Here is a 24,055-nt window from a genome sequence, read left to right on the forward strand (position 1 = left end):
ATACCAAAACAAAAAAAAACGTAATCTCTATTTTTAAATATTCTTAAAATGTATATAAGATAGTATTTTTAAGTGCTACCTTTCGTAATATTTTAAATTATCAAGACATGAAAAAACTATATGTATGTAGGTTGGGTTATATTTTTATTAATTTTTAAAATATTTTTTCACTATAAAATATTATATATTTTTCATAATATATATACTTCTTCATTTATTCCAACGGTTATATTTTCATTACCATCGTCTTTTATATTAATTTCGAAAATTTGATGTAAACCTAAAGCTTCACCATTATCATCTAATGTTGATTCGCAATTCTGATGGCAGTTTGTAAACACAGGCGATTTGTCCACCTCCGTTATAAAATCATTAAATTGTTTTGTTACCTTTAACGCCGCCATAACTAAATAATGATATTAAAATTGGCTGTCATTTGGTATATATATGTACACAATCTTAGGGAAAATGAGTTTTAATTTTTATATCAAATATAAACAAAAACATAAAAATAATATACTTTATTAAGGATACGAAAAATGCATAAATATTAGCAAAATTATAAATATAATTTTACAAAAAAGCGGAAACACAAGGAACGATGTGTTACACTATTTTATATTTTTATAGTATAAAAATGATATTATTAAATCAATTATATATTAATAAATTAATGAATATGTTATTATTTTTTTAATTATTATATATTAGTAGTTCTTTTATTGTACTACAAATAACAGCAATAAATACATATTATAGAATAATGGACACACGAATTAGTACAATAATTAAATTTATAATTATACAAAAAAATAAATACAAGAAACAAAACATGTGTATTGATCGTTCTAAAAATAAATTAAAAAAACAATGATATATTACATTTTTTTTATATGTATTTATTTTCATATAAAGAATTGTATGCTGAGGAAAATGTTTTGTTGTATCACTGGAAAAAAACAACGATTCGTAAATAATAATAATGTACACTATTATCGCACAAATATATTATCCATATATTATAAATAGTAACTAAATATTCGGAGAGAAATATGATATATATTATATATATAATGACCAAATAAAACAAAAAATAGTATTTCGCAAAAATATGTAATATTTGCAATATTTAACGATAAAAAAAATATATGCTTAATAATTTTGACTAAAAAGTATTTTTTACAACCTTGGACACAATTATATTTTTAACCTAATTTACATTAAAAAACAATTTTAGTAATATTATTTATGACCCTATATATGTAATAACAAAATGTATATAGTTCAACCAAGTTAATATGTGTTTTTTTATAAAATTGGAATCTATATATAATTATATGATGCTATTATTCATACCAACCAATATTTCTTTTAATCTTTTATAAAATAGCATTTAAGTTTATATACATTAATAGTATAAAATTATGATAATTTAAATGCCTATTCTTTTAATTAATAAAAATTTATTAAGAAGAAAATATATTTGAAATATTATTGAATATACCTGCATATGTTCATTTTAACCGTTTTAAAATATAATATATACGTCAACCAAAAATCTTATATATTGATGGATGATAATCTAATATTATACCTTTATGACAAATAAATAGAAGTTAGCAAAAAATTTTCTATTAATATAAATTAAAATTTTAATGATATAAAATAATGAAATAATAAAAAAAAAGTGAATATTTTATAGAAATGAAATAATTTCTTATAACAAATTTTTTTATTAATATATGTTTTTTTAGACATTATAAAAAATACTTTCATAAATCTTTATTGTGTTATAAATAATGTCGCTTTGTCGAGTCTTGATTTATAGTTTTTGTGTCTGCAATTTATAATTGTATATTAAAATATATAAAGACTTATTTCATTAATATTATAAATATGCATATTAATCCGCCCATGTTAAGATATACAAATTACTAAAAATGAATCCGATTATAATTTTACAACTTCATATATAAAATACTTATTACAGTTTTGTATCAGCGAAGCTATAATTTAAGTTAAAAAAATAAAGCGGATAAATACGAATTTTTATTAAATAAAAGTATTCATAAAATAGGCACGTCACGATATATGTAATTCAATATAGGCATAAACCAACCAGATTAATTAATCAATAAAAATATATATTAAAAATCCGTAATAAAAATATTTTTTTTATTATTTCAATGTAAGATGCGAAGCAATTTATTTAAATAGCTGTTGCATTTATCACAGTTGCATGTAGAAAAATGCATAAAATTTTTATATAGCTATATTTTTTTCTAAAAATATAATAAAAACATTTTTTAATATTTTTATTTAATTTTTAATTAATTAATTAATTAATTTATAAAAGTAATAAAAATATAATATTTTTTAATTATAAAAAAAATTTTATGAAGCTATAATTAGGATTTAATAGAATTAATATTATTCAAATATTAAAACATAATAATTAAATATTATTTTTATGTAATAATTATATTTGTTTTTTATTTTGTTTATTGTTTTGTAATATAAATTTTAAAACTTTTGCCGTTTTTTAATTCCATTAAAAAGTTTTCTTAAATCTATATATGCTATATGGTTTTTGTACTTTCCTACTAGTATATGTATAATTCATTGCGTTTGAAGTGGACATCTATATAATAGAATCTTGTAATATTATATTTAATTTGCCAATAATACAAAATACATTTTACCTATATATAATTGCAAATAAGCACTACTGAAAATGAAGGTAATATCATTAGGCTTAATTTCCTCAATAATATTTAGTATAGTTTTAGCAAAAAAAGGTTCGGATTCAGGATCCACCACGGGTTGCGTAATATACGAAAAAACAACAAAAATACATCATATTGTATATGCCTATATTAATAGTTTTAATTAATTTTGTATATAAATATAATAATAAATTAACAATATTTGATATATTTTTAATTTTGTTATTTCTTTTAGTTTGGATTCTGTAGAAGAAAGTCAAAGAAATCCAAGAAAGAAGTTAAAGATGTGAAACCATTTGACCCTAACATTCCAGATATCAAATTTATAGATGATTTCGAGCCAATAACATTACACTCTCCCAAAATAGGAATTAAACGTGTGGTAACGGAGCCATTTGCCCCAGAAGACGATGATGTTACTACTGATCCAAAGACAGGATTTTTAAGAAGGGAATACGTTCCTGGTATGTCAGGATGGTATGTTAGACCATATGAAGAAGACTATGCTGATCAAATTCAGACTAATTTTATACCTTATAGGGAATATTATGAACGCAGACAAAAGATAAAGAGTCAACGTAAAGGTGGCCCCCCTCCACTACCTACTACCCCTCAAAGATACGTGCCCCCTAAAATCCAAGTGCCCTCTCCAGAACCAAAAAAGCCCGTAGAACAAACAATAACTACAGTACCTGAAGAAGACGCAGTCACACTAAATAAATTTGACATGGGTACAACAGAGGGAGTTGAAGGTACAACAAATGAAGATGAAGAATTAGATGAAGAAGTTCGATCATTTCTCGGAGATCCAGAAGATTACGAAGAAAATCAAGAAACTGGAGAAAACGGAAATGAACTTGAAGGCGAAGAAGAAGGAGAAGAAGAAGCCGAAGAAGAAGCCGAAGAAGAAAGCGAAGAAGAAGGCGAAGAAGACGCTAGATCATTTCTTGGAGACGCAGAAAATGACGAATAATAAAATAAAGCAATAGAATAAATAATGAATAAAGGAAATATGAAGTAATATAGCCATAAAAATAATTATTGAAAAATCACAATGACCAAAAACCGAAGCTATTATATATAATATATTTTTTATCGAATAATAACAGTAATAAGAAAATAACTATATGTTTGCAAATGTTTCAAGTTATATACCTTTTTAATTAATTAAAATTATATATTCTTTTGTCTTTTTTAATTTCTAAAAGACGTTTTTTATATTCATGTTAAATACATCCATATGTATTTGTTTATCATATGTTTTGTCATGCCATTTTTTTAATATGTTTAAATTTTGTTATCATTTTTAATTACATTTGAATGAAATAAATATTTAGTGTGATCGTGATTCTCATATAAAATAGTACAATTAAATATATTGTGAGTTTGTTATTTTTTTTAATTAATAAACAATAAAACATATAGTGTAGCAATTTAATTTAGTGGTTATCTCTTATGCAATTTGATAGAATTACTATTACTACTCAACTATGAAGAATGTAATTATTAATATAGGAATGCTATATATATTCCTTGATATTCTGTTATATGATAATACAATCGTCGCGAACTCTTTCATAGTTATCGATTAATAATATAGTATCGATTTTAAACAAATATATGATATTTCTTTTTAAGTAATTCGCTACTATAAGTGCGCTATACTTTTTATATGCTATCATACCATTCATTTATTTAATAATAAAAAATCCTTTAATTGCTATAATTTGGAATTTCGCTCTCATTTTATATATTTACAATATCAATTCTATGCTATTTTTCTCAACCTTATGATTTTTTTGACATCTATATTTTTAATTTTCATACAGAAAATGTCATTGGACACATTTTATAATTTAATTAATTGCCAATAAAACAAATATGCTTATAAATTTTCGTCACTTCACAAAAAACATGTGAATGTATATATCAATGCGCTTACTAAATCACTAAAAAAAATGTTAATAATATGCTAAGCAATAAATGAACTAAAAAATGACAAAGATAAATACTTATAAAAGCTGGGTGTCGCATATCAATAACCCGCTTTACCGAGTTCTAGATAATGCATATTTTAATCGAAAAGCTTCTATATTTTTCTATTATCCATTAACTTATTTTAATAATTCTTATGGGTGTTAAATAAAATCATAAAATAAACTAGGTAGTCGATATAAAAAAACAAAGGAAATCGGTGAAATATAAGAATAATGCTTAATAATATTTGTTGTAATTTGTTTAATATATATATGTTATCTAAATATTTATGCATCGTGGATTTATTGGTTCTATTTATGTTTTCAATAAAATGTCATTTTTTAAAAACAATTTTGCAAAATATATAAAAACATTTCAAAACGAAAGGAAATAATTTCGTTTTATAATTTGTTTAAATCGTTACTGGTTTTAAACTATATATTGTATGTCAAATGGTTATTGAAACAATATTATTTTACATGAATAAAAACTAATTTTTTCCTTTTATTATTCCAAACATCTAAAAACGTTTATTTATAATAAATTTTTATTTTTAAAGATTTATTTAATATTATTTTTTTAGAGGAACAATTCGTGTTATATTATATTATATATTATATTATATATATATATGCAAGTCATATGTTAAATTATGTTGCAAATACAAAGGCGCATATCAATAATATACGCATCATTAGTATAAGCATATTATTTTATATTTATGCCTAAAAAATTAAGAATATAATTATTTGTTCTTGCTAAAACATTAAGGTTCCGTAGCTCAGTTGGTTAGAGCGTGCGGCTGTTAACCGCAAGGTCGCTGGTTCGATCCCAGCCGGTACCGAATTACTTTTTATTAAAGTTTTTTTTTTTGTTCATCATAAATTTTATAAATAAAGCATTGCATATACTTAAATTTTTTCATATACATATTTATACGTTTATTATTAATTTGTATCAATTATATTATGGCATATCCATAGAAAATATTTATTTTTAACATATAATAATACTATTAATATATTTCATTATTATTTTTTTTATATTGCCATTAGTTTATTATTTTTTGCATATTTTATGGGATTTATGTAATTCAGGTAAACTATTCCCATCCGAATATCACATTTTTCCTCACTCAGTAATTTTTAGCCATTTATAGCAACTTTGATTTAATTGAAATATAAAATTATTTATAAATGTTGTCAAACTCCAAATTCTATATATATTTTGTTTAAAATATGTACAAAATTATACATAAAAATGGAATTGTGACATTAATAAAGTGTTATATATAATGCATAAATTTGTGCGCAAGCTTGAGAAATGGAAAACGAATCACATCATTAATTTTTAATCAAATAAAAAAATTAATTATACATAATAATAACACAAAAAAGGTTATACTTTCAATGTAACTAAATTATGCTAATATATGGGATATTATCGAATAAAAATATATAATCAAAATACTGATATATATAATTAAAAGAAATGATATAATCACGTAAGAATTGTAGATACATCTCAATCGATATATTCCCCACCTCGAGTTTCTTCTCTTATTTCGTTGTAATAACAACCGCGGAGTTATTATACTTGGCATTTATATACTTTATATGGGTATAGTCTATTGGGTATTTATTTTGCGAAAGTATATGAATAGGGTTGTTCACTATTCCTTTATTTTTAAATGGTGTTATTTGATGCATATTATTATATCCCCAACCATAAAGTTTGCCATTCAAGTTTAATAAGCAATGCCTATCACCACACGAAAAGTCTTTTATTTTATTATTTGGCAATTTTACAGTCGATAAAGTTTGTTGGTGCTTTCCTAAATGCCGACCACATTGAAAATACATATTATCACCAAAACAAAATAATTGTTTCCCAAATTTATCATTAGAATATATCATTGAAAATTTGGAACCTGCATTAATTTTATATATTTTATCACATATTTCACAATCATTCATTTTTTTTAATATTTTTTGTGGGCTACTTTGTATATGTCTATCATAAAATGAATAGTTCACTAAATTTTTTGTAATTGTTGAATAACCTCGTTTTAACTGTTCTTTCCAATGTGTTCCGGATAAAGAATTTTTATTAGTTCGGCTTTCCCCTAACCCTAATTGTATTTTACTATCATCTCCAAAACTATATACATTGTCATTGTTGTCTAAACATATTGTATGGTTTAGGCCGCATGACACGTCTATAATTTGTGTCTTTTCCCCGAATGATATTTTATTTAATTTGATATAATTGCTTTTATCAGCACTCATTTCTATTTCCTCATCTTCCTCAGTTATGTTATCCATTCCTGTAGCTTTTTCTTTTATGTCTTTTTCAATTAAGTTCTCTTCTTTGTCAATAAATGCATAGTTATTAACAATATTTTTGCTATGAAACTCATTATTTTCGCTAGATAAAGAAACATTTCCCATTTTATTGCTTATATCTTGGATGTTGCTCGTATCTCTAATATCACTGTTATTATGCACCATTTTCTGTGCTGGGACTTCTCTTTCACTATGATTGTCATTTCTCATACTAAATGACCCATTAAATTTTTTCAAAAACTCAAAATTATAATTTAAATTAAAGTTATTTTTTAGTGATGGATCCAATCCGCATTGCCCATAAAAATTATTTCCAGAACAATACAAATTCCCTTTATTTGTAACAAAAGCTAGATGATATTTATTTACACTTAACTTTATTATTTTTTCATTTTCGAAAAATAAATTTTTATTATACTTGTAAAATTGTTCAATTATAAATTTGTTTTTTTTTAAACAATCACTATAATTTCGAATAATTTTTAATTCTCCATTTTTGTTAACAATATATATGTCATTGTTTGAAAATTCCATATCTATAAATTTCTCATTGCTCTTCAATTTTATCGGATTGACATAAATTATCTCATTTTTATTCTCGTCTTTGTATGAACCCCATATATATATTTCATCATTTTCTGTTACACAACTACCGATACCGTTCCCAAATGTTATTTTTTTTACTTTTATTCCATTTTTTTCAAAAAATGCAGCTTCACCATTTTCTTTTAGATCTTGCATTAAACAACGTTTATCTCCAAATAAAAATACTTTTTCCTCAAACTTATTGTTTTCACAAAAAAATATTCTCTCTTTTTTTTTAAACAATAAGTAGCTATTCAATCCAACAACAACAATCCTTGAAATTTTCGGAAGTTTAGAAATCATTATTTTTCTTTACTAATAATTTATGCTATTACTTGTAACTGTATATATATATGAGCATCGATTAATCATCTTCACTAAAATTTTTGTCACTATACGCCTGAGCGATTTTGTTTTTTCCTTTTTTCATTTATTATTTCCGTTTCATTATGTAATTTTTTACCCCAGTTTTTATTTATTTAAAGTATATTTTTTTGTTGTATATTTTGAAAATCTTATAGAAATTTTTTAAAGCGAAACATATACTTAAAAAAACAACATAATATGAAATAGCCACATTTATTTTCTTATTTCATTATTCTCTAGCACATTAAATTATTAATATGGATGTAAAAAGGTCTATTTTATATTTTTTGCATAAAGCTTATGGGTCCTTCTATTCACATTTTATTTGAAAAATAATATTATTTCACACAAATTTATTTAAATTGATTTTTTTTTTACTTTTTTGCTTCCTATATCCATTAATAAAGAAAAAAATATACCATAATAATATACATATATAATAATGTGAATTGATAAAAAAAACACATTAACATGCTTTACATGATTTTCATAATATAAACACTTACCTTTACTCCAAATTTAATCCATGGAGAGTGTAGAAAATAAAATTACTATCATAAAAAAACAATAAAGATACACACGAACATAGGCAACAAATTGTTTCTCTATTAAATATAATGCCAATGTTATTTATTATGTATAATATTTATACATTCTTTAACTTAATAATATAGTATATATGCTTGTTATAAAAAAAATGAATATTATAAAGGTTAGCGACATTTAATTCACAAGGGTTTATTCATAATGGATTAAAAAACGAATAATAAACGCATGTAATATCATATTTCATAATATATTTTAATAATACTATTGTTCTAAAATAGTTGAACAAAACTTTTGAGAAGTTACAGAAAGTGATATATATCTATCGTTTTTTTATTTCAAATCTTAATATATACACACAAATATTTTATATATAGTTATGCTTCCAAAACAATGGAGAACCTTTACAATGACATGGAAGAGTATGGGAAAATTGCTCAACTGTATGCGGAAAAAAAACAAAGAAAGGAAAAAAGGAAAGGAAAACTCGATGATGGGATAGACGAAGATATATTATGGATGTATGAAACAAAAGAAGAACAAGAAATAAAAGAGCAAGAAGAGTTTTTATTAGGCAAAAAAATAGATATGAAGAAATTAATGGAAGAAGAAGAAGAGAAAAAAAAGCAAACTAGTAATAACAAGAGTAACATAGACCATTTAAGTAAACTAAGAGAGGATCCATTAACTATTATTAAAAAAATGGAAATGCAAAAAAAAAAAATCATAGATGAGCAAAAAAGACTATTAGATTTACAAAAATATAAAGAAAATGATAAAACGAAATATTCAAATAAAATGTATAAAAGGAGAAGTTCCACATCTTCAATAAGTGAAAGAGAAATGGAATACAGAAAAATGAAAAAAAAGAGAGAAAAGCACAAGAGAGATGAAAAAAAAAAAAATAATAATAATTCAAGCACAGATATGGATAATGAAAATGAAACGGAGGATGAATATGTAAAAATAAAAAAACATAGGAAAAGGATGGAACGTGAACAAAGAAAAGAAAGATACAAAAGGGATAGAAGAGACCATACAGATAGAGACTTGTATAAATCTGAATATAAACACGATAATAAAGCTAACGAAAACCATAAAGAACATTATAGGCACAAAAAAGAAAGACGTAGTAAAAGCAAGGAAAGGGAACGATATAAGAAGAAATACCGAGAAAAATATAGGGATATTAAAGATGAAACCAAACATAAATATCGAACAAAAAATACTAGTATAGACCGATATTCGCATAAAAAAAAAGAATATGAAATGGAAAGAATAAAAAAAGTAAAAGAAAATTTAGATAGTAAGGATAGTAACAGTCAAAGTGGAAGTAGTAGTAAGAGCAGGAGTAGAAGTGCTATGTACCAAACTAGTAGTAGTAGTGATAGCAAGGAAGAAAAATATGCACGAAAGAAAAGACATGAAAAATCTTCAAAATATGGCTAATAACCACATATATAATTTCGTAAATAACGTATTATATCTAACTAATTTTCATATATTATGTATTAATATTTATCGTATAATATTTATTAAAATTTAATTCAATTTAACGTTATAAACATATATAAACAAGTGGCATAAATATTTATAGAAATGCATATACATTTGTTTAGTCATTTAAACATTATTAACACATGATAAAAACAAAAAATAGTTAAGTATATGTCACAAATGAAATTTAAAATAAAATGATATAACAGTAAAAAACAAATACACACAAATTTATTTAATGAATAAAGCGCCTAAGGTATATGATCATTCAATGGACAGGATATAAATCATGATAAATTGAAGCATAGTTTATGTTCCAAATGTTATTTTATTCTTAAAAAATATAAATTGTTTTTATTGTATAAAAATATTTACTAAAAAATAGAAATTCTATTCACTGAGAATAGTTTTTTGAAGAAACAACAAAATAGTTTCCCTCCTTGTTCATATTTTCGGTGAAAAACTGAATAAAGGTAAAGAATAAAAATAATATCACAATTATGAAAATATGAATAATATATATATATGCATTTTGAAATGTTGTTTATTTTAAATATATTAAGTATTCCACATTTACCTCCTCATTTCTTCCTTCCTTCTCACGAAGTGATAGCCGTTTTATTTTGTGTTTGAATTTTTTTTTGCCTAAATTCTTTTGATTTTTAAAATAAAACGTCATGAATATGGTGTTTCATATTATTTATTTTGTATAACATATATGTGCACAAATGCATGATTATATATCATATGTTGTTTCTTTCTTTTATTAATTTTTTTTTTACTATTCTTATATTTGTCCATTTCATATATGAAAAAAACTCATTTAATTTATTTTCAATACTCTTTATCTAACAAAGAAAAATACACATATTATATAGTAATAAATTATTATTCCTTTTTTAGGGATATGCTTGATTTTATCATTTATGATACCTACAATTTTATTTTCTTATGTTTTTTGTTTTTTACCTGTTCATCACTTAAGTCTAAAGACATTTTTTTTGAATGAATTATTATTTCCTTTTTTAATTCATCTTTGTCTATTTTATCAAAAACCCAAAATATGATATTATATGCATTTAAAAATAAATACAACAAAATTACATTATATATTATTAGGATAAATGGATGCACATATTTTATCATATATATACAATAGACATAGAAACACAGCTTCATATAGAAAATTTATATATTTTTACTTTTAAAATTAATGGCATTGTTTATTTTGAGAAATAAGCTATTCATATTTCTATTTTTTGTCCATCTACTTTTTGGAAATATTTTGAGAGATTTTTTTAAAACGTAAGCTTGTATATTGCATATAAAAAATAAAAAAAATACAATTTTTATCAATTTTAATTTCATTATTTCGATAATGAATAGGGATAACCACAGATAAATATATTCCAATGCTTCTTTTTGTCTTGCCACATAATTTTTTATATCATATTTTATTATTAAAATGGCATTTAAGAATACATATATTTATTTGCTTTTTCTAATCCATAATAATTCCATGATACAAAAATATATACAATATATTGAGTGACTTCATAGAATGATGAAATTGTTTTTTCAAAGTTTGTAATTCCCTTTTTTAACTTTCAAAAATTAAAATTGCTAATTTGGTCTACTATTTATTTATTCTATTGGAAATAAATAAATTGTTTTTTAAACTGTCAAAAGGGACAATATCATACAAAACAAAAGAAAACAATATAATATATTATTATATGTATATGTTAAATAATAAAAGAAAGATAGGAATAACATCAACCAATTATATTTTGTATATAACAAAAACCACATGTATTCTTCAAAAAAATGTATTATATTATGATAATAAAATCGTGGATATACAAATAAAAGATTCAAAAATGATTTTAAGAAAGCATTATAAATATGTAATATTAACATAAATAATAGCAAAATAAAGGAATTCATTTACTATTGCGTATAAATAGTTATATTAAAAAAAACATTTAATAATCATGATAAAAACACCATATAAAAAAATTGTGTACCTCTTCAAAAAATCAAAATTTGCTGTATATTGCTTTTGCGTAAGGGTAATATATACATATTCATGGGTAGAGAAAATCAAATAATAAAAAATATATTTGCACTAATATAATAAATTATCAAAATAAAGAAAAAACCAAATTACAGACTAAAATAAAATTTTATTTTTATAAAATAAATTAAATAGATATATTAAATGCTCTTTGCTAAATATATCAATATAATCACAGAAATTTTTGTTTTTGTTTTATACGCATTATATATGTTTCGTATTACTTCATTGTATTATTATCCTCTTTTCATTAATTCGTATTTTTTGTGATTTTCCCACAGTTGTATTACTCAAAGCAACGTCTTCCATTTAAAAAATTAATTAATAAAAATTTATATTGTGTATGAATTTTTAAACATGAATGCTGCTAAATTAGCATTTTTTTTTGTTTTTTGGTATTCCCCATTTGTTGCAGTTTCATTATAGTATCAGTTTTTCTTTTATAATACGCTTTATAAAAATGACATAGCAATTATTTTTTCAATATTCTTAACTGTTAAAATTTTGGTTTTCCATTTTGAAGGAAACCAAGCTTTTATCTCTTTTTTTTACTTTTTGTTTACGTGTGATAACCCAGAAATGGACAGAGTTTTGTTAAAATGTATTTTTGACGAACTATGTACGAGTTTCAGTAAAAAGGAAATAAACGGAAGCGTAAAAAAAAATGCCGATCAAAATAAAAATGAAATTAACTATTGCATAACATTGCAAGAATTGTTCGATAATTTAGAAAAAAATAAAAATGTATACATGGATGTGTATATGAAAAGGGAAGTTTTACAAACTATATATTATTGTAAAGATATATCTATTATGGTCGAAGAAGAAAAAAAAAAAACTGGGGGGAAAAATGGTAGTGATGGTAATGAAGACTATAGTAGCTTCCCTTATGACAAATATAACAATGGATATAATGTGAATATTCATAAAAATGGCCAAGATACAATAATAAATACCGCCAACAAATATAATTTATACATAAATAATATATACATATATAATAAGCATAACTTATTTTACTACGAAAGAATAAAAGAATGTAAAGAAAAAATATTTATCCTGTTATATATTATTTCAACGAAATATAATGGAAGTATTCAAAGTTCTTTATCCAAACATCTCAATATCGATGTTAAAATGATACACTATCACTTAAAGGTTCTAATCCAATATTCGTTAATAAAAAAAATAAACATTAATATTAATGGAACGGAAACCAATACAAACAATGACAGCTGTGCTATGGGTAATTCCACAAACGCTGCAATGATTAAATTAAGTCCCTCTTATATTTTGTATTATAACATATACTTTATATACAATATGCTACCAATATTTGTCAAAAGTATTTTATTTTCACAAAATGTTTTATCAATTAACAAAATAATTATGTACCTTATAAATAAATTTATAATAATACCACAAAAAATATTGTCCTTGATCTTTTTTAAACTACTAATTGTATATAATCCGTATTACTTTATGCGAATAAGAAAAGCCTTAAAGATTTTTAATTCCATTTTATCCAATTTAATTAATAGTAATAAAATTATAATGTGTAAAATTAAAATACAATCAAACTATGAAATTTGTTATTTGAATTATAAAAATAAAGAAAAAATAAGCTATGATCGCATAATTAACTTTTTGTTATATTTTTATTACAATTATGACCATGTCATAAATTTTATTGATAAGTCATGCTATTTAATGTGTGAAGATTATGTTAATAATGAAATTCCTATAAAATCTTCGTTTATGAACAATTATTTTATTCATAAAAAACATAAACAAAATTTAACCCAACAACTTTCAATGTATATGGAGCCAACTGAACAAGGACACATCAACACTGAAATTCTACAAAATGAAATAAAGTATAATCAACACAAGGGAAATGGGTCAATCAATTCAAATAAGTCAGAATTAAACAAACAAGTTAATATTTCTATCAATGAGTTTAAAAGTCATGTACATTTAAATATGGATGACAAATTTATTGATTCAGATTTATATTCGAGTTCACAAAATGATAATTCTGCATATAGCTTGTCAGATTTTTCGCCCGTTTTGGGAAATAATGAAATTGAAGCTAATTTAGAAAAAAATATAAATTTCAATTTTAATTATACTCATGAAAGAAATTCACAAATTTCATATTCCGAATCCCCCACACATTCTAGTATTGATAGTGACAATGGAAGCGACAACATTAGTCATCGCGGGAATAGCCTAAGTATACGTTCTAGTAATTTATCACTTTATGATGAAATGAAATATATAATAATAAGCAAAGGTATTAGTGGAATAACGGCCAAAGAAATTTCTCAAAGCATACTCCTCTCCATTAAAAAAACCAATACATTCTTAAATAAACTAGTAAAAAATAAAGAAGTTGTTAAAATACCTGAGCGAAAAGATAAAAGTTTTATGTACCGATTTGTGGATAATAACATATATCAATATATACAGAACAAAAAAAAATATTATACAAATGCTGAGAAGGAAACTGAATCAATCGTAAGTTATGATAACAAAAACAAGAATATTAATGAGTGCAATGCTAATATGAAAAAAAAAAACCTTCAAAATAGTGTGGAATCTTTAATACCCATTAAAGCTAATAGTAATCAACAGTATTCAAACGAAATAATGGCAGAATATTCGCCCAAAATAAAAACAGAGCAACCAATCAATTCTATAACAAATCAAAATATTTTTCATTATATCAAAATTAACAACTTAAACGAATCTTTAAATATACTAAATTATACTAATACAATAAACAATATAGATAAAAATGTTTTGAAATATGTAATACCCAAATATGATGATTCAATTAATAATTTCTCAAATTATAAAGATTTTTTTAATAATTATGTAAATAAAATCAAGCAATTTGAGTACAAATACGATTTATTCACATGTAGTTTTCACCTTTTTTATTATGTCAAAAATATTTTACAAAAAAAACAAACAAGCAAGAAAAATAATGACAATACCAATTTATATACACATACTGACAACAATATTAGGGTAGATGAAAATGTTCATCAATTTAATGAGAGCAATATTAGTGAACATTTTGAAGAATTTAATATTAATATAAACAATTTAGATGTTTCTAAAACAAGTATTGATTTTATAAAGCATTTTATGGAAGATACTACTAAACTAAAAAGTAATTTATTTATTAAACGCTTGTTTATTTTTACACATTTTCTGTTATGCTCTAAAGTTACTACATTTCGATTTGTGCAAGATTTATTTACAATTTTGGAGAATAATGGGAAATTAATAGATCGAAAATCAGTTGAAAGGCTGTTTAATTATTCAACAAAAATAAATGCATTTTTTAAAAAATGTATGCTTCAAAATAGTAAAAATGTTAAATATTATTTTTATGATTCTAACACATTGACTGAAAAACAGTCTATTGAACTTCATTCTAAGATTCAACAAGAGTATGCACATTATTTTTACAAACAGTCAGCATCTACCAAGCATAATGATAAACTACATATAAATTCTCCCATCAACTTACAAAATCGCACAAATTATATTAACTTAGATTCTAAAAATAAAGATATTTCAAATAGTGTTAATCCTAATTGTGAAATCGTTGCTGATAATGCATCAATTTCACAAATATCTCCATCATCATACCCAAATAATTATAATACCTCTCTCAAATTAGGAGAAAATGATTGTTTCCAAAACATGGATGCTTCAAATGCTTATAACGTGAGCCCCAGAATATACGATACAAATACTCTGTTAAACAGTTACTCCATTACGAATATTTCATTGAATGATAAGAATAATAACAATAAAAGATCGATTAATAACACAGAAAAGGATAATCCCTCTATTATTTTTGATCATAATAAAAAACAATTACATACAGATAGCTTATTCACTAGCGATAATGCAAGTTTTGATACCACCAATTTTTACACAAAAAAAAGAAAAACAGAAGATCAACAAATAAATACAAAAAGCACTCCTGATAGTTCAAGAAATAAAAATAATGTACTATATATCGATATATTTAACGAATCCGCTTTCGCTTGTAATGAAAATAAATTTATCACACCAGAAAATAAAAGAAAAAATATTTTCAAAAATTTTAAAATGTTACAACACTCAAGCAATATAAATTATTTCTATGGATACATTTTCTCAAAAATGGAAAGATATAAATATTTCCACAAGTGCTTGATAAGGATAATGAAAAGAAAGGTGAAACAAAAAAGGAATAATAAAATTTTGAAGCAATATAATTCCAATCTCATATTTTCGAAAACTCAACACGAACACGATGGGGTTGCCATGTGCCAAAACAAAATGAAAAAACGAAAAATATCTTTCACACTTGCAAATATAAAAGGAAAAAATAAAAAAAAACGTAACAAGCAAAGCAATGTTAACTCTTTAAAAATAAAAGATATACTAAAAAATATGTACTTAGACGAATACTTAAAAATAATTAGTGTTAGGTGTAAATTAAACTATATCGAAAACTATTTACTAAAGAAAAAAAAAAAAAAAATTAAATTAAAAGAATTACCTCCAATGTTATTTGAATATTTAACATCGTATTCTCAACTACATTCTAATAAAAATAATCTTATCAAAAATTTTATACTTAATAAAAGTCAAAATATGTATATACATGAAAATAAATCATTACAGAGTTATTATGATCATGACTCCATACAAATAGAAGATAAAAAAACAAATAAAATTTCTTCCTATTCAAACCAATGTGAAGAAAATGAGTTAAAAAAAAAAAAAGATACTACCTTTTCACCCTTGACAGAAATCGATCAACTACCCCAACATGATATTGATGTAATAAAAAACAATGATAAAATTTCTATATTTATTTTCTTATATAGAAAATTAAAATTTTTATATAATATGAAATCAATTGATCTTAGATTTGAAAATGACCAAGAAAATGTTAATTCAACAATTGTCAATATTGATGATGATAATATAGCTCATACACTTACTTGCAACACAAAAAAGCCTCTTTTTAATAATAGTAAGAATACTGATTTAAATATATCAATTATTGATCTGAAAAAGAACAATTTTAATATTTATATTAAAAAATATGCCACAATAAATTTATTCTCTTCTATAAAATCAAAGAAAAAAAAACAAAAGAAAATTTACAATATGATGCGATATAACCATTTTGAGGAATACTACTACAGCATATATGTAAGTCATCAAGTTATTTTATTTAAACCTTAAAAAACGAAAAATCATGATGTATTATCGTTACACTGCTTATATAAGCAAATTACTAATAATTTATACCACATCACATTTGCATAACATTGCGTACATTTCATGCTTCATGATTTACATTGCTTATTTTTATCGATTTTTCATTTTATTTTATATTTTTATCCTTTAGTTGTTAATCGAACAATTTAAGAAGCACGTTCTTGAAAACATTCCGGACGAATCTTCACGAAAAAAAGTGAAACTATCAGATATACCAAAGTTCCTAAAGATTAAGAACAAGAATTTGAAATTCTTACTTTATCACAACTCATACACAAATCAGTTATTATTAACACGAAAAATAAGGAAGCTTTTTATAAATTTAATTAAAAAAGTGAAAAGAAAAGAAACGAGAAAAAAAGCTAACGTTAAAAAACATAAGCTAATGGAAGAATTAATTATATACAAAGAATATAACATTTTATATAATATATATAATATATCAAAAACAAATATTGAAAAATATTTTTTTATTTTTTATGATTTATATAATAATATTTCAGCTAAAAATAATTATAATTTCTTAAATATCCTTGAAAAGGAAGACAACAATAATAATACCACTCTATCTTATTCATGCCACTTTTGTAAAGATGTATATTTTTTTAAAAGCGATTTATTAACTCATATTTCAAATGTTCATAATACAAATAAAAAATTTTCTGACATCATTTCGTTAATCTCCAACACTAAACACACCATGCACAAAACCCTGAGTGATATTTTAAAAATAAAACATATAATAAACAATGCTTCACCAGCATATGGGCAAAATATGCGAGTATATAGAGATAATAACATGAGTACAATAGATGAAAAAGTAGACCAAACATCATTATTTTGTTCTAGTAATTATATAACCAAAGGAATCGAATCACTATCTCATAACAATACACCATCAGATAAATTTAGCCAAAATACAAAAGAATATAAAAAATATGAGCAATTTCTTCAATATGAGCACAATATTGCTCCTGATGTATTGCAAGTACAAAATACAGAGTTAAAAAAACAAACAACCAAGCAAATAAGTATTATAGATCAACTTAATACAAATAAAATATTTTCCAGAAATACGCATTCCAGTGCAAAAATCAAATATTCATTGCGAACAGTATACCTTTATTTTGTCACAATATATATTCAGCTTTACATATCTAGAATTAATTTGGAAAAATGTACCAGCCATAAAAAAAATATCGGTGACAACAAAGGGGAAAATGAACAAAGGGCTTTATCCCATCAAAAATTACATAAAAATAGAAAGAATGTGTTACCAAAACGGAAGCGAAACAATTTAAATCCCTTATCAAATAAAATTAAATTAATATCTAACAAATTAAATACATTTCGATTAATTTACTACTTAAAAAACAAAACTAATAGCATACCATATAAGAAAAGTGTATGGAACAAGGCCAACAAAGTTATGATAGGGAAATTTGTGTATGCTGTATGTAAATATATTCAGAATAAACTATTTTATTATTTTAAAAAAAATATTGTTAATTATTTTTTTATATTATTAAATGAAAATTTAACCAGATGTATATTAAATTATTTCCCAACATATATATATAACTGCAGATATACAAATATAAATTATTATTTTGATAAGTGTATAAAAAATATTTACGATTTTAATTTTATATCTCTTATAAATTTAATGAAATTATTTATTATCAATTATGGTAGCAATTTTATATTGTACAAAGAAATAATCAAACCGCTATTTTATCAAAAATTACGAAATATACAAAACGGAATCAAATATTTAAAAAAAAATATGTACGTTGTCGATACTAGCTATGTTTTGTCTAAGTATACAGCTAATGATATAGTTTGTGATAATATATATTCAAATCTCATTTATAAATCAATTTTTTATAAAAAAAAACTTTCACTTTTTACAAAAAAAAAAGCATTTGACGATGTTATAGATATTATTTACTCATTTGGTAGTTGCTACTTTTCAAAAATATTAGAATATGCACATTCAGAAAATTATCAAAATAAACCCCTTACGTTAAATTATCAAATTGACCAATTATTACTGCACATAGATAATGTATACAATCAAGAGCAAAATATAAATTATACTCCTAATAACCATGAAAATTGTATATTCCCAAATTTTAATTTTGACGATCATTTAGCATCAACAAATTTAAATAAAATCTCAAATTATGTACAATTGAATAATTCTTATGAAGAAGAAATTAGTCATATCAACACTACTAACAATAAAAATTCTACTTATAAATATAATGGCGATCATTTTTCTAATGATCACCAATTGAATGCATTTAACATTTTCAGTGATGAAAATTTCGATGCAAATGAAAGCACATGCAATGAATCTAAAAAATATTATTTCAATAAAAAATTAACAATTTTTGATTTAAATTTTTATGTACATAAATTTTTAAAAGGTGACATCACTTTATATGCATGTAATAAGTATACAATATTAGACGATATACATAGCGATGACAAAAAAAATATTACCACCAAATTTAATAACCAAAATAAATATTATACTCCTGATAGAGATGATAAACAAAACGAAGATGTGAATAATACAAAATATAGCAGAGAATTTTTAAAAAATAATAATAATAAAGATAAGAACAAATTTGAGGTTGATGAAAATTCTCTAAGCTTTAATTCTTCAAATGATGGAAACTTAGATACATTTGATCAACTATCAGATGATTATGAAATTATAAAATTGTTAGAAAATGATAATTATAATAATGAAAAATTATTAGGGGGTATAAATAAACATATAAAGCATCTAACTAAGCATGTTAATGAATATTTCCCAAATTATTACATTCTCAACGATTTAAAAAAAAAAATATTAAAAAGGCTATCAAACATTTTCTCTGATAATAACAATAGTTTTATATCTTACAATTTTCAAAATGAAAATTGCCACAATTTTTATTATGATCCAAATTATATAAATAACAATTTTTTTAATTATTTTAAAAAATATTGCATATACATTTATCAAAACTATAACAATCCTACTCGATCTAAAAAGTGTAAAGACTTCAAAAATTACACATTATTAAATACTAGTAATACAAATAATTTTAATTTTAGCGATCTTTTTAACAAATTTATAGAAAAAAACAATTTCCCCAATTCAATAGTTTATAACAAAAACAAACTACTTATTTATAATATTAGCAAAAAAACATTTATAGATTTTGATATATACCCTCAAAATATTCATTTATATAATATTGCATATATTTCAAATATACAAAAAAATATTGAGGCATTTCTAGATATACAAGTGTTAAATTTGAAAAATGGAATTTTTTGGCTTCAAAGCGAAAAGAGTACATCAAAAAAAAAATTTACAAATTTACGTAAGCAAGTCATAAATAATAATAGTATAAATGCAAATAAATTGAGTATTAACAAAGAAGATGTTTTACAAAAACATAATTCTAATATTTCGAATAAACCAGAAAATAAAATAAAGGATTCACAAGTTTTGAACTCAAATAGAAGAAAATATGTAGCAAAATATAATAGTTTTATAAGAGAAACACAAATTAAAAAGTTTGTAAAAAAAGTTACCGTTCGAAATATAAATAATAGTACCGTTAATAATAATACCGATCATACTGGGAACAACACAAGTGGTATTAGTAATGATAATGCACATAAAGAATCTTTCATATTTGTTGTCAAGTTAATGTATCATGTTTTTTGCATGGACAATATACAAAATAACTATGATGAGCACGGAAATTACAAGGCGCATATACACGAAAAAAATCAAAACATAAAAAATCTGAGGCATAAAATAAACAATATGTACAAATATAAAACTACAATAGAAAATATAAATAAAAATAACTACATCGGCAATAATGTACAGCAAACAGATGATAGTCCTTACGAAAGAAACACTGCAAACAACCATGATATTTCCCATATTAGTGATAATGCCAATGGTCCTAACAATGAGACAAAAGAAAAAGAAGATTATTTATTTAACCAAATAATGAGCAAAATGCTATATATGTTTTTCATAGTTAAAAAAAAAAAAAAAAAAGGGTGTTTTATTGATAGTTTAAAAAAAAAATATATAAAAAAGTTTATTAATAAGGCGTGTTACAATGAATATTTTAATTTAAAAAAGGAATATAACTTTATCCTTTTTCTTTTAAATAAATTAAATCTTATAAAAATATTTCCATATATTAATACGCATAAGATATTCTTAGCACAGTATTACAATGGAATTAATATGTGTAAAAGAAAGACTTTGTTTTATGAACACAATTTTAAACACCCGTTTTTAAACATGATAAATTATTATTTAAAAAATTTTAAAGTTAAAACACAAAGATATTCCGATGATGAAAAAAAAACATTTAAAAAGTTTATCAAAAAAAATAGAATACTCAGTCAAATGAATATACAACATCCCAGTAATAACACTCCACATGAAATTGGTACTGCGAAGAATATAACTAATACCAGCAATGTAACTAATATAAGCTACGAAAATAGTAGCAAAAACAACATAACCGATGAAAGCACATTGGCTAATCGATATGCTTACAAAAATGTTACCCAAGAAAAAATAATATATAAAAAGAAATATATAAATTATAGCGACTATGTATACATAAACTTCATAAATAACAATACTTTAAAAAAACCCAATTTTATTCCAAGATTAATACTATTATTCAACCTACAATGCCATATTATAATTCATGATTACTTTTTTATGTACTTATGTGAAAATTATGAACAAATCCAAAAATTCGAAAAATCTATAAATGAAAATTGTAATGATTACACAAATATTTTATACAATACACGAATAGGAAATAAAATATTAAATTATATGGGAAATAAAAAATATCCAACTGTCATTAAATATATAAAACAAATTATAAATAACGCTTGCAAGTATTTTGAATACAATATATTGTTGTATATAAACAATAATAAAGAAGATGATATACAAAAACAAAATAATAACAACAAATCTAATATCATTTACTATTTCAAGGACAATTATGTAATCACAAATAGCTTCATATATTTAAATGGTAGCGTAAACATAAAATTTATGTTTTTCTACATCCTGAAGATATTTTTTTATATCAAAAACAATCCGTATTCCTCTATATTCGACGTAATAATAATATACTATTTTCTAAACTTATTTTATAACTCATTTATCATTTCTTAGTTCAATAACATGTACATGTATTACTATATAGAGAGTATCGTACACATATACACCCTCATATATACATATATACTTTTTTTTTTATAGATATACAAGACGATCGAAATACTAAACCTTTGTGATTTAAACACACTCCTAAGAGCAATGTGTGATGACGGATTTATTTCCTTCAAATTGATGTTCGTAAATAAAAGAAGTGAAATTTATAAGTTGAAAAAAAATTACCAAATAATAAACGACTTCAACAATATAATGAGGAATGATAATATAAAAAAAAAAAAAAAAACACAAATAAAAAAGAAAAGAAAAGCTAAACCCTGTTATTTTTTTGATACAACATCAGAGGATGAATTTTCTACTGACAATGATACTTTTAAAACAATAAATAAATCCAAAAAAGACAATACTATACATGCAAATCAGCTTATCACCGAAAATCCACAAACCTTTGATAAAATATCCAAAAAAAACAATTTAAAAAATTATAATTTATTTATTGATAGAATATTGTATAAAAAAGTTAAACTTTATTACATTCAAGATGAAAATATAATTTTTAAAAAATATGAAGGAACATTATGGAACTGATGCGTGTATATATATTTATTTATTTTAATGCATGTATATACATTGTTTTTTTGTTTTACCCTTTCCAAAATGTTTATCTTACCAAACATTTAAACATATATGTATCCACCCAAGCATTCATTATATATATCTTTATAAATATTTACATTAAAAATTTTTTTTTATCATTTATTGTTTGTTTTAAAAAAAACCAAAAGACCATACAACAATTTATATTTTCTTCATGTATTTTACTTTTTTTGGTGTTGTATATTTAGTTTTTTTAAAATTGTAACTCCAATATTTCAACAAATGTCTTATATACTGTTAATGTTTAAAGACTTAAACTTTTTGTAATAACATTTGTGGACTTATAAGTTCATATCTATAAAAATTTTTAAAATCACCAAAGAGGAAAAGGAAAATATTGATTTTATATATTAAAATTTTTTATGCCTATATAACTACGTTAATATATATAATACGATTTCCTTTTTCACTGCATGATTTTTTCGTTTTACTTTTTGTAACTAATTATTTTTTTTTCATCGCATTAATTTATTATTTTTCCTTCTTACCTATTTTTAATCAAAATTTTTTTTGTAAATATTTTTAATTTTTAACATTTTAAGAAAATATAAATTTTTGCCTTCATAAGAGATAAATATAAAAATTATAATTAATTGCGTCAGTCGAATTGTAAAAAGAGCCCCCATGACATATATGCTATGTAACAAAATACTGTGCGGGTATTTGTATGTATATATACATATGTATCATTGTTTTACGTGAAACGAATATATATATACATATTTACGAAAAAAGAGTGAACAAA

The 24,055-nt window shown here is 22.8% G+C and overlaps 5 protein-coding genes and 1 non-coding gene across 6 annotated transcripts; 4 read left to right on the forward strand and 2 right to left on the reverse strand.

Moving 5' to 3' along the window:
- Window positions 1-2,734: 2,734 nt before the first annotated feature.
- On the forward strand, window positions 2,735-3,699 carry PVVCY_0800080 (erythrocyte membrane antigen 1; the record flags this gene model as incomplete). Its single annotated transcript, XM_008626818.2, has 2 exons — window positions 2,735-2,827; window positions 2,962-3,699. 2 exons carry the CDS (start codon window positions 2,735-2,737, stop codon window positions 3,697-3,699), a joined length of 831 nt encoding a protein of 276 aa, XP_008625040.2.
- Window positions 3,700-5,473: 1,774 nt separating this feature from the next.
- On the forward strand, window positions 5,474-5,547 carry PVVCY_0800090. The gene has a single exon. It is a non-coding gene; the product is annotated as a tRNA-Asn (tRNA).
- Window positions 5,548-6,262: 715 nt separating this feature from the next.
- PVVCY_0800100 (regulator of chromosome condensation, putative) lies at window positions 6,263-7,936 on the reverse strand (the record flags this gene model as incomplete). The annotated part of the gene is made up of 1 exon (XM_008626819.2): window positions 6,263-7,936. The coding sequence occupies one exon, from the start codon at window positions 7,934-7,936 to the stop codon at window positions 6,263-6,265; it is 1,674 nt and encodes a 557-aa protein (XP_008625041.2).
- A 1,002-nt stretch (window positions 7,937-8,938) lies between these two features.
- PVVCY_0800110 (conserved Plasmodium protein, unknown function) lies at window positions 8,939-9,994 on the forward strand (the record flags this gene model as incomplete). Its single annotated transcript, XM_008626820.2, has 1 exon — window positions 8,939-9,994. One exon carries the CDS (start codon window positions 8,939-8,941, stop codon window positions 9,992-9,994), a length of 1,056 nt encoding a protein of 351 aa, XP_008625042.1.
- A 442-nt stretch (window positions 9,995-10,436) lies between these two features.
- On the reverse strand, window positions 10,437-11,410 carry PVVCY_0800120 (conserved Plasmodium protein, unknown function; the record flags this gene model as incomplete). The annotated part of the gene is made up of 5 exons (XM_008626821.1): window positions 10,437-10,505; window positions 10,620-10,694; window positions 10,825-10,890; window positions 11,012-11,082; window positions 11,245-11,410. 5 exons carry the CDS (start codon window positions 11,408-11,410, stop codon window positions 10,437-10,439), a joined length of 447 nt encoding a protein of 148 aa, XP_008625043.1.
- A 1,288-nt stretch (window positions 11,411-12,698) lies between these two features.
- PVVCY_0800130 (conserved Plasmodium protein, unknown function) lies at window positions 12,699-23,241 on the forward strand (the record flags this gene model as incomplete). The annotated part of the gene is made up of 3 exons (XM_037634205.1): window positions 12,699-17,351; window positions 17,551-22,596; window positions 22,741-23,241. 3 exons carry the CDS (start codon window positions 12,699-12,701, stop codon window positions 23,239-23,241), a joined length of 10,200 nt encoding a protein of 3,399 aa, XP_037490343.1.
- Between the last annotated feature and the right edge of the window lie 814 nt (window positions 23,242-24,055).

This window comes from Plasmodium vinckei (assembly GCF_900681995.1).
Source record: "Plasmodium vinckei vinckei genome assembly, chromosome: PVVCY_08".
Taxonomy (NCBI): Eukaryota; Apicomplexa; class Aconoidasida; order Haemosporida; family Plasmodiidae; genus Plasmodium; species Plasmodium vinckei.